This window comes from Micropterus salmoides, unplaced genomic scaffold (genome assembly GCF_014851395.1).
Source record: "Micropterus salmoides isolate LMB-PRFRI ecotype aquatic unplaced genomic scaffold, ASM1485139v1 Ms_hic_scaffold_1, whole genome shotgun sequence".
Lineage (NCBI taxonomy): Eukaryota > Metazoa > Chordata > Actinopteri > Centrarchiformes > Centrarchidae > Micropterus > Micropterus salmoides.
In genome coordinates, this window is record NW_024040040.1 from 42,557,577 (window position 1) to 42,569,381 (window position 11,805).

Genomic DNA, 11,805 nt, shown 5'->3' on the forward strand with positions numbered 1-11,805 from the left:
TTTGAATTTATTTGAGCATTATCAATTATTATTCCAGATAAAAAACAATATTTCAATATTATGTTGCTGCCTGTATCATCACATAAGAAATCAGGATGTCTGGCAACTCTTTGGAAATAGATGTTGACATTTTGCTTGAGTTTAGGTTCAAAATTACGTATCTGTCTAAGCTATAGAGAGAGAAAGGCCTGTTTTCTGTCCAAGAGGAGATCAAAGAGGAAAAAGAAGGTTGGAGAGTCAGTCCACATGCAAGTCCCCTGTCCTGATGCTTTACCCCGAACAGCCAAACCTTACAGAAAACACACATAACCAGCTGCTCCCTCTAAACACACTGACTATTCTCAGACTAGGCTCCAACAATATGTCTTTTCACTCATGTAAGCCACCTGGTCCAAATCACAGCTTTCACAAGATCATTTTGTAGATTACTAATTTGGAACCTAACACCAGGAAACTGCCAAACCATTTCTAATTCGTCATCTCTTGTCCTTCAGAAAGCCTAGTCTGATAGTGAGTCCAAATCCACCCCTATACAACGTCCTCCCTGTGCTTCACTGTAGAGGGAATATCATTCCTGGATTTGCTTTGACCCAAGCTGCCCAGCACCCCTCTGTTCCTGTTCTCCCACTCCTCTCACCTCACTGCCCCAACCTGTCCTGTTCCCACCCCTCCAACATCCTGCAGCCCACCACCCATAAATAATCTTAGATTATTTATTTGGCATCTGTGTCTCTATCCAAGTTCAACATAATTGATTTCATTGTATTAAAACACACTTGAATCATACCTTATATTTGTTTTGGTGCAAATGAAGCTTGAAGTAGTTTGCCACAAGTAACACTTTGCCAGTTTTTATGCCAGTAACCATTTATGAGTGTTCAAGTCATAAACAGTTACCATAATTATAATCTGCAGTGTGCCTACGTACTGTAACTGTGCATGTATTATGGTCATGTAGATATGGATCTCTTAGAAATCCTTCCTGTGAGACATTAGAGACACTTCAACACGAGCTTTTGTGAAACTGACTGAACTTTTTCCCCATTTGCCGCAGGGAGTCTTCATGTACATAACAAACCGTCACGACTTTGGGAGGCTCATTTCCACAGCCAATTATAACATTTCTCATTATAACAACGACTTGTGGCAGTTATTTGAAAACCCTGTGGTAAGTCGTTATGATTTCTCATTATTCTTCACAAAACAAAAACCCACAAAAAATAAATTTTTCTGAATAGCTGAAATAAACAGCAGCCACCTGTAACGGTTATTAGCCATAATGGAAGGATTACAGATGTGAGACAATTTTGAAATAATTATTTTTGTGATAAAACTTTTGACTGGTGAGGCTTTGTGATTTACTTTATTTGGCACGCTGGGAACAGCCCTGTGGGAGAGGGGATTAGCACTGTGAGGTATGCAGGTCAGCAAACATTCCAAAATGGCCACTAATCCAAAATTTTTCCTCCTTGCAGGACTGGAAGGAGAAGTATATCCACCAAAACTACACTCGGATTTTCACTGAAAACTTCTTGGAGGAGGTTTGTATTTGCAGTATGTGTGTATCTGCATGTGCTGAAGATACAGATACAGATACAGACAGAGACGATGAAAGAATGACATAATGTCGCACAGGAATCCCTACATCTGTTTTTAACATATCTGGGTGTCACCTTACAGTTACTTCAGTGAGAAGGTGTGAGTCAAGATATCTGTTTGTCTATGTGTATGTATTGCAGCCTTGTCCAGATGTGTTCTGGTTCCCAGTATTCTCAGAGAAGGCCTGTGATGAAATAGTTGAGGAGATGGAGCACCACGGTTCCTGGTCTGGAGGCAGACATGAGGTCAGTCCTGTTAGTTCAGGTTCACTAAACTTTCTGTGGTTATGTTCACACATTTTTGTAAGGGCAAGAATTTGTAAAGAATAATATTATGGCTGCAAATTATTAATATTATGGCTGCAAATTATTATTATTTTCAATTAATTAGTTTCATCTGTAAAATAAAATAAAAATAAGTAAAAAATGCTCATCACACGTTGCGAGAGCTAAAATTGTCCTCTTCCAGTTGCTGATTCTGTCTGAAGTCTGAACAACAGTTAAACTACGAGTTTACAGACTTGGTAGCGGCTCTGGGAGGCTATGCTTAGTCACAGCTGTGCTTTGAGCTAAAAGCTAACACTGATATGCTAACATGCTCACAGTGACAACACTAATATTATGATGTTTAGTTGGTATATGTTCCCCATCTTGGTTTAGTTTGTAAGAGATTGAGTTCAGAATCAGAAATACTTTATTGATCCCCGAGGGGAAATTCTTTTGTCACAATTGCACACTTGTCAAAGGTAGACAGATAAAGAGTATATAAATATAAGAGTATAAATATAAAATATAAAGACAAATATAAAGGAGTGTGGGTATTTACAATATTTACATTATTAAGAATTATTATGGTGAACCAAAAAGGACTAGTGAATAAATAGCAGCAGAGAATATTGCACATTAATTATTAAAAATTTATAAAAAAAAATTGAATTAATATTAGTTAAATTAAAATAGATAATATGGACTAGTTTAATAACTGACTAACAGACAGACACTTAAAGGGAGGAGTTATAAAGTTTGACGGCCACAGGCAGGAATAACTTCCTGTGGCTCTCTGTGGTGCATTTTGGGGGAGGTCCAAGATGACATGTAGTTTGGACAGAATCCTCCTCTCTGACACCACCGGCAGAGTCCAGCTCCACCCCCACAACGTCACTGGCCTTGTGGATCAGTTTGTTGAGTCTGTTAGCGTCTGCTACCCTCAGCCTGCTGCCCCAGCCTGCAACAGCAAACAGGATATCACTGGCCACTACAGACTCATAAAACATCCTCAGCATCGTCCTGCCGATGTTGAAGGACCTCAGCCTCCTCAGAAAATAGAGAAGGCTTTGGCCCTTCTTGTAGAGGGCTTGAGTGTTCTCGGCCCAGTCCAGTTTATTGTCAATGTGCACTCCCACTGGATGGAAACAGGGGTCACTGGTGCCTTTGCTCTCCTTAGATCCACCACCAGCTCCTTAGTCTTATTGTTAATAATGACATTGAAAAACGCTCTCTAATTTTTGGCATTTTCATTTGATCACCTGAAGCTTTGTGTTTCAAACTGTTGCCCTTTCATGCTCAATAGACTAATTATTATAGCACTAAATAACACCTACCTACCGACAGTTTGTGACAGTTGGTTGCCTGTCTACTACATATCATTTCCAGCAATGGTTGCACACAGTCAGCACAGTTGGCGGCACCAGGGCTAATTTTCAAACCTTCACAAGAAGCCATTTGCTGTAATTTATTCAGTATGCATAACAAAAACGTTCACAACTTTTAAATTGCCTGAGTTAGATAATTATCGTAGTAAAGATGAAGCTTTCAGTATCCCGTTGTGTGGTTAAGTGTTTGTTGAGTGTGTGTTGTAATTAAACCCAGACACCAAGAGAAAGACATGGACGTTGCCTTGTAAACTTTATTGTAACAGCCATGTCTTTGTTGTCTTTGATGGCTGGGTGAGCTGATGCTTTCAAGCTACCTTTCACACCCTTTGGAGGCGAGGGGGTTCAAATGGTAGCCAGATGTATGGAGTCATTTTTTTTAGGACACACAATTTTGCACCCGGACACAATGCTCAGGGTACTTGTACACATATGCTTAATTTTATTACCATCCTCTTCAGGTCCATTATTTAAATATAACCAAATAAATGGTTAACTTCCTGCTTTCTTACAGTGCAGACGCTTTGCTGCTTGCTCTTGCCTCTCCTTGCATTCTTTTGCTTAAACTCTCTTTTTTTTTTCCTGCTAGAAATCAGCAGCTCTTGGATACTTTTAAATCACTGGGACTGTCAGATAAAGTAGGCTCTTGCCATACTTTAAAACCTTTTATGATCTTAGTGTTACGCGAGTGCGGCCTATCAATAGCACTAGCCTGTACTGCAGTGACTGGAGCTATAGCTAATGCTAATTAGCAACAAGATGCCCCCCTTCTCCACGGACGACTTCAAGAAACTTCTACAGAAAATTACTGTGCTGGAAACCAAGATCCACAGGTTAGAAGTGAATGTGGAAGGGAATGGATTATGTGGGAATGACACCACTTTACCGTGGACCCAAAACAGTGGACAAGAGCATGCTAACACACGGCTAATTAGCTAATTAGGTTTAGGGCCAAAATAAATTTCTGATCTTCTGCTTCGTTACGAACCATCCAGACCTCTCAGGTCGTCTGGGACAGGTCTGCTTTCTGTCCCCAGAGTCAAAACTAAACAAGGAGAAGCAGCGTTCAGTTATTATACTCTGTTTATTTGGAACAAACTCCCAGATAACTGCAGGTCTGCTGAAACAGAAGACTTTTCTTTTTACCATTGCTTTTAATAAAATATATTAAGATTTTTCTTTTTATTGATAACTTACACTGCACTGCAACTTTTACTATCCTGTTTTCTTTTTCTTTGTTTTAAGCTTTTTATCATTGCTTTTAGCCATTTAACTCTTTTAACCCTGATTGTAACACTGTAACTTTTATTATTATTTTATTTTGCTTTTAAACTTTTTTATATTTCCCTGTTGCTTTTATGTTTTATGTAAAGCACTTTGAATTACCTTGTTGTTAAAATGTGCTATACAAATAAACCTGCCTTGCCTTATGATGTTTTTTTGATTTTATGGTGTTTTATTCAATGTGGCCTGTTTTATGTAGTTTGAAATTGGTAATTAACGTGGCCAAAAGTTTGCCTGGTAGACTAAATGTGTACAGATACTCTAACTAACTGTGTTTGGAAAAAGGCTGAGCTGGATGGGTCATTAAGCCTCATGATGGCAGACAACAGCACAGCCTGCGGTTTTAAAAGTCACACACACACACACACATCATCACTTTGAAATCTGTGGTCACACACATCGAGGATAGTGGGTCATTTGTTCCGTCGTTAATCACACTGCAGTGTGCTTTATTTTCTCCCCTTTTTCTCAGGACAAGCGGATCGCCGGCGGCTACGAGACCGTGCCGACGGACGACATTCACATGAAGCAAATCGGCTTTGAGAAAGAGTGGCTACACTTCATCCGAGAGTTCATTTCACCCGTCACGTTAAAGGTTTTTTCTGGCTACTACACTAAGGTTAGTGTGACCTCGTGGGGAAATAAAAGAAAGATAAACAGTGAACCCCACCTCTGTTTGCCTAAAAACTAAAACTGAAGATGGGTTTATTTTCATGGGACCTGATCCACATGTACACTATGAGACATTCTTTGACGAAATGTGAGCTTTAACAGTGACTAACGACGTATTTCTGTGCCTCCATCACAGGGTTACGCTCTAATGAACTTCGTGGTGAAATACACGCCTGAGAGGCAAGCATACTTGAGACCCCATCATGACTCCTCCACCTTCACCATCAACATCGCCCTCAATAACAAAGACACAGACTTTCAGGTAAAGAGTTGTGCTGAACTGTCCCGCTTACATCAATTCCCTAATATTCTTGTTAACCTGTGATTTATCTCCTGATTATTAATCAATATTTTTAAAAATCATAACCATTTGTTCCTTTCTCACCTTCCTTCTCTCAAATTAGGGCGGGGGTTGCCGTTTCCATCGGTATAACTGTTCCATACATTCACCAAGGAAAGGCTGGAGCTTCATGCACCCAGGACGACTGACTCATCTCCACGAAGGCCTGCCCACTACCAACGGCACTCGCTACATTGCAGTGTCCTTCATCGACCCTTGAAGTAATCTGATTATACTGTAAATTAGTCTTTTGACCTTGCTGTGCTTTTTTCCGCCATGTTTGTTTTGTTTTTTGTCATTTGCGTTCTTTGTGCCCCCAGATGTTTTGCTGATGCAGTTCCATTTCAAAGCAATTGCTTTAAAAGAATAAATACTTGTCTTAAATTCAAAAGCGACATCCTACCAGGAATTATTGGTACTGTAGCTGGTAATGATTTTCACATACTGATATATAATAATACTGATTTAACACTGTCTTGCTAGCTTTGCTAGCATGCAGATGGCCATTGTGTATCTATTTGTGTTTCAGGTAAAGTGACACTGAACGCATTTATACTGTAAAAACTTGTGATTGCTTCAAAAAATACTGGTGCTTATAAACAATCCATGTTTCTACATTCAAGATTTATGTCAATATATGGTGGAGTACAAGTTAACGTGTTTTTATACCCTGAAATTCAGATTCCATTTCTTATTTTAATTAAATTAAGGTTTGATATGTGCCCAGTGAAAAAAGAAATCTATTTTTGGAATTTTGCACATCAGATAATCGAGACAGCAGGATTCAATATGAATTCAGTTTCAATGAAGTTCAATATTCTGTTTTTCTTCCTTCTTTATTGGAAATTGGTAACATTTATTAGACTTCCTGAAAACATTTCTGCAATATTTGGCTGAGAGATGTGCGTGAATGGATTTTGAAACTCCAATTAAGTTGTTTAACTTATTGTCAAAACTGAATAAAAGTCTTTATTGAAAAAATAAAATGTTTTCTTAGTTGTTATTCGGGATATTATCTGCATCATTAAACGTGCACACAGCAGTCATCCTCTTTACACATTGCACAGTAACTTCAGATACTCAATAATTGAACATCAAGAAAGTCAGTCCTCTGCTGATTCTTCTGGCAGACGCAAAGCAATGTCTGGAAGTGATCACTCACCACTGCAGATGTTATTGTGTTATCACTGTATCAATTCATCTTTTAAGTCTGTCAAATTGTTCTCCACTGAACACGTCCCATGTAGAAATAATCAGGCCTAGTCTCGCCTGCGGCACTGCTCTGCTGCAGGGAGCACCCGAAAGTGTTTTGGGTGTGGTGTGATGATGTACATCAGTGCAAATGGAGTTCAGTTTACCTTAGGGGTGGAGTGTAAACATATACATGTAACTTTATGTAAGTTGTATAGATGGTGGTTGCAAGACTGATGACAGAACAGAGGGGAAAGGATGGACGGTGGGGCCTACAGAAAACTTCAGAAAGGAGATCTCAATATCATTTTAATCAACTCAGTTTGACTGAAGAACTGAAACAAAGTGATGAAACCTGATCCAACTTTTGAGTACTGGAAACAGATAAACAAGAGAACTGTGAGCCTCTACATGTGTCCCTTCTAGAAACAAAATACAATCTCAACCTTAGATCAGTGCTTCACTTATGAAACATCATCTAAGTGCTCACCTTACTATCAAATCTCATTACCTTTTAGCACCCACAGCCTCTGGAGACACGCCTTCCCCCCTGAGGCCCCTGTTTTTAACCTGCAGGGTTGACTCCCTGACTAGGTGCACGTTTCTGCTCCCTGTGAAGCCTGGATGATGGCTGAATGTCTTAGTGGCTGCTATGAGGCAGAGGGGAGAGGGGTGGGGGAGGAGGAGGAGGAGGGGATTTAGGTCAGCATGGGGGAAAGGCTCTCTCCTGCTGAAAGAGTCCTTTGTGGCCATCATTTCCCCTGGTCTGGCCTGTGTTCAGACCCCTCTGAAAGGTGACATTGATCTCAGCCAGGCGTGCAGGAAAATCTGCATGCCTGCGAAAGTAGCAGGTTCTCACAGGAATGGTTTTATCAGAAGGCAGAAATGATGAAAACTGTTTTAAGCCTGTCTCAGATGGAGAATAAAAGCAGAACAGGTATTTTAAATGGCCAGTTGTTTTGTATTCTTTTCCACTTTTGAATTATACAAAGATTCAACTCCGGAGTTCATGTTTTTACCCTCAAAGCTTAGCACACCAGGAGGCCCAAAACTCCCTTGTTTATATACCCATGCTTAAGGTCAGTGGCTCTAGAGATGGGAAACGTGATCCTATACCAAAGTAAATTCAAGTGTGCCACTAACTGCAGGGCGCCCAGTGACAGATAGTGATTTAGCCATTACTGCGGCATACACTCTGGTCCTGACTAAACCAAGGTCTTAAATGAAGTGTTTGCAATGATGTGAGAATACAAGTGCCTGAGGCCAGTCAATGTGTGGTCATATCTGGTGCCCGTGGTTTGGAGGCAATCGTGCTATGTGGAAGTCAGAAGCAACAGTCTCCAGCATATTTTGTTTGCCATTGCGGCACTATTTACCCAATTACCTAGTCATGATCAAAGCATTAATCCACGTGTACCAGTTTTCTGACCTGGTATATGCCACAAGGAACTCGGAAAAGCTTTTTACTGGCAGACTGTCTAACCAATCTTTAAGTTTCTTCACGCCTTTCTTCTATTTCTCCCCACTCCATTTATTTATTTGTTCCTTACTTTTGTCTCTCTTTTTAAGACGGTGAAAACATGATTCACTGTTAAGCTGCCAGTGAGTTTATTAATATACATTAATATACATTGACATTAGCATGCCTCTTAGCTCCAAGCCAGTGCGTTCCTGCTGAAGACATTCAGTGGTGTGAAAGTGTTTACCCCCTTCCTGATTTCAGTTCAATCACACAGCACAATGCCACAGATGTTGCAAGTTTTGAGGGAGCGTAATCATCATCGAGGTCAGAAGCAGTCTCCAAAGGTGTTTCAGAGAATTTGGCAGTACATCCAAACAGCCTCATAACCGCAGACTAACACAGATTTTGACAGATTTGTAAACAATATTTGAGAGAAATAGGCCTTTTGGGTACATAGAGAAAATCTTAGATCTTTGAGTTCAGCTCATGATGAATGGGGGAAAAAACAAAAGTGTTGCATTTATAATTTTGTTCAGTATATTAACACAGCATTTCAGAAACATCATACCAACCATAAAATATGGTGGTAGTGTGATGGTCTGAGACTGTTTTGCTGCTTCAGGACCTGGAAGGCTTGCTGTGTTAAATAGAACCATGAATTCTCCTGTCTACCAAAAAATCCTGAAGGAGAATGTCCAGCCATCTGATCGTGACCTCAAGCTGAACCGCACTTGGGTTCTGCAGCAGAACAATGATCCAAAACACACCAGCAAGTCCACCTCTGAATGGCTTAAGAAAAACAGAATGAAGACTTTTGAGTGGCCTAGTCAAAGTCCTGACCTGAATCCGATTGAGATGTTGTGGCATGACCTCAAAAAAGCGGGTAAGGCTCGAAAACCCTTCAGTGTGGTTGAATTACAACAATTCTGCAAAGATGAGTGGGCCAAAATTCTTCCACAGCGCTGTAAAAGACTCATTGCCAGTTATCTCAAACGCTTGATTGCATTGTTGCTGCTAGGGGTGGCCCAACCAGTTATTAGATTTAGGGGGCAATCATTTTTTCACGCAGGGCCATGTCAGTTTCGATTTTTTTTCCCTTAATGATAAAAACCTTCATTTGAAAACTGCATTTTGTGTTTACTTATGTTATCTTTGTCGTGAAACATTTCAGTGTGACAAACATGCAAAAAAGGAGGCAAACACTTTTTCACACCACTGTAAATGTAACAAACAGATTACAAACATGTAGCTTCAATTTACTTTATTTTCCTCCATTTTATCCTAATTTCCAGTTTTTCCCCGTTTAATTTCCTTTCGTTTTTACCCATGTCAGTTAAAAGGGAGAAATTAGTACTTTTGTGGGGAACTATTTTCAGCTGTGCATTAACACACATTTGGTGTGCTCATTAGGCCTTTCACAGTTACTACATGATTGGGACTATTTTGCTGACTGAAAATGATGCAACATGTCACACAATACAAAGATGTAGCTCATTGATGAGTATTAAATAGTTTTTGATACAATGGAGGCCTATGGAACAAACAAATAAGCTATATCTGGCTTCAGCTACGCAGGCAGGGTAGTAGGATCAATTAATTGTAGGTTTTCAAGGGATTTCTTGCAGAAAAAAGTAAAGAATATCAAATGATTTATTGTTCTTCTTGTTCAACAGTTGAAACAGAGACAGTGTGCTAAATAAACAATGAAATTTAGTTTAAATCAACATATACTGAAGAGTGAGCCATCTATGTAGAATGCAGTGCAACTTGTTGATCCAAAAATATGTAGCAGGCCAACAATGTGTGTGTGATATATACAATCTACCACATGATTAACTCACTGTAAATTTCTCAAACTGTGTTTACAGTAGATGGCTGAGGAATGGGGGGTATCCGGGGTTCAGGCACAGGGCAACTGTGAGTCAGACATTAGTGGAAAAGTACTAGAATACACGAGTACACTGAGGAAACGTTCAACTAGGCATGGATGCAATTGACCATGGCTGTGAGTGTGTGAGTAAGTCCAGTCTTTTATTAAATTTTAGATTTTATTATGGGACCTCAGGGAACAAATCATTCTGTGGGCTCTGTGTGTGAGCAAGATACATTTTATGCAGGAAATGCACGAAGCCTGAAACAAGACCCCCTTCTGTGTAATTTGCTACTTGGCAGCATGAGACCTCTGCCAAGTGTCTCCATTTTTAACATTCCTTGAAAAAACGTGGATGATGAAGTATGAGACCTGCTGTTGTTTTGAGACATTCATTAAAAGAGATACCTGCATCCAACCAAAGGAAATTGAGAATTAAATAAACACGCATAAAACAAAAAGGTGTTTAGGGCAGATACATAAATAAATGTCAGCAAGCTCCACCATTACAGGCTCATAAAAATGGAGTCCTGGTTCTTTATGATAAGCCCCACTTGCATATCAGGAAGTTTTGCTGCTAGTGTTTACATGCTCATGTTTACATTTGTAATATTGCAAAGCAAACTAAAGAGAACACCATGCTGGATACCATTTATATAACTTTTAATAATAATTTTTTTTCAATAATTTTTTTTGTTTTTGTTAAAAACACAAAACTACAAAGTAGACTATAGTAGACTATAAATCTGCCTTTTGATTAAAACCTGTACATTTCTATCATCATATGGCGAGTTTAAGTGCTTCACCAGCTGAAGAGAAGGAGCCTTTAATTCTTTAATTTTAACAACTTAAATCCCACTGACAACAGTGGCAGCTTTAACACATTGTAAACTTTTTTATGTAAACTTTATTGGGCTCTTTAAAAATGCCCATGAGAATCTAAGTAGCCAAAGGCCCTGTTCATTTTTGTCTCTCATTCTGATATGATTATACAGTGTATGATACAAAGATGGAGTCAGACATGTCAGGTAGAACGGGATGGTATGAACGCAATCCATATTGTATAATTTAACCAAAATAGTACTTATTATTACAAACCTGCCATCATGCCTATCTCCCAGGTAAGTAATCAAATATGTCCACGGTCCACAATACCAATTATAGCTGATTGTATGCTTTACGACTATCAGCACACTCCCTTTTTACCAGCCAGACTGTTTACCATCTCAAAGTAAACTGGGTGCAAGTACCATTTAGCCAAATTACACAGCAACGCTCTGTAAAAACAATCAGCAGCCCCACACCCCCAGACAGATATTGATTTATGGAGAAGACAAAAGCGGAATGGGAGACGGGTGGAGGATGGAGAGTTGTCAAAAGCCACAGAAGCTCTGTTTATAGTGAAAAGAGAAATATGTAAGTCACACAATGTGCCTTTTATGAGCTATTCTGGGGTCTTCTGAAAGATCCTTCAGTGTGTTTAGTCTGGTTTTGCTCCTTCAATCAGTACTTTGCAAGATGAACTGAGGATGAAAGAATGGGAGTGTAGAGTTTTGTGGTGTCAGGGTGGGTGTGTGCCCAAGTCTATATGGAGGCTACGTGTCTTAGGTCAATATGGGTACAGAGGGGGAAGCAACAGGAGGCCGGTGTTCAGACCCCCAGAGACCCCGTGTGGGTACAGACTGTCTGTGTCATTTTTAAGGTGGACGCCAAATAGTTTGTGAGGTGAGGCATCT

The 11,805-nt window shown here is 39.7% G+C and overlaps 1 protein-coding gene across 2 annotated transcripts in view; it reads left to right on the forward strand.

Annotated features, from left to right (window-relative positions):
* The window catches only part of plod2 (procollagen-lysine, 2-oxoglutarate 5-dioxygenase 2), a 37,187-nt gene extending 30,655 nt beyond the window's left edge, over positions 1–6,532 (forward strand). For both annotated transcript variants that reach the window (XM_038729124.1, XM_038729132.1), the window contains 6 exons: positions 1,055–1,168; positions 1,476–1,541; positions 1,740–1,844; positions 5,007–5,153; positions 5,343–5,468; positions 5,611–6,532. In XM_038729124.1, the coding sequence (XP_038585052.1) occupies positions 1,055–1,168; positions 1,476–1,541; positions 1,740–1,844; positions 5,007–5,153; positions 5,343–5,468; positions 5,611–5,766 (714 nt within the window). In that variant the 3' untranslated portion in view covers positions 5,767–6,532. The remainder of the gene's footprint in view (positions 1–1,054; positions 1,169–1,475; positions 1,542–1,739; positions 1,845–5,006; positions 5,154–5,342; positions 5,469–5,610) is intronic.
* The last annotated feature ends 5,273 nt before the right edge of the window (positions 6,533–11,805 follow it).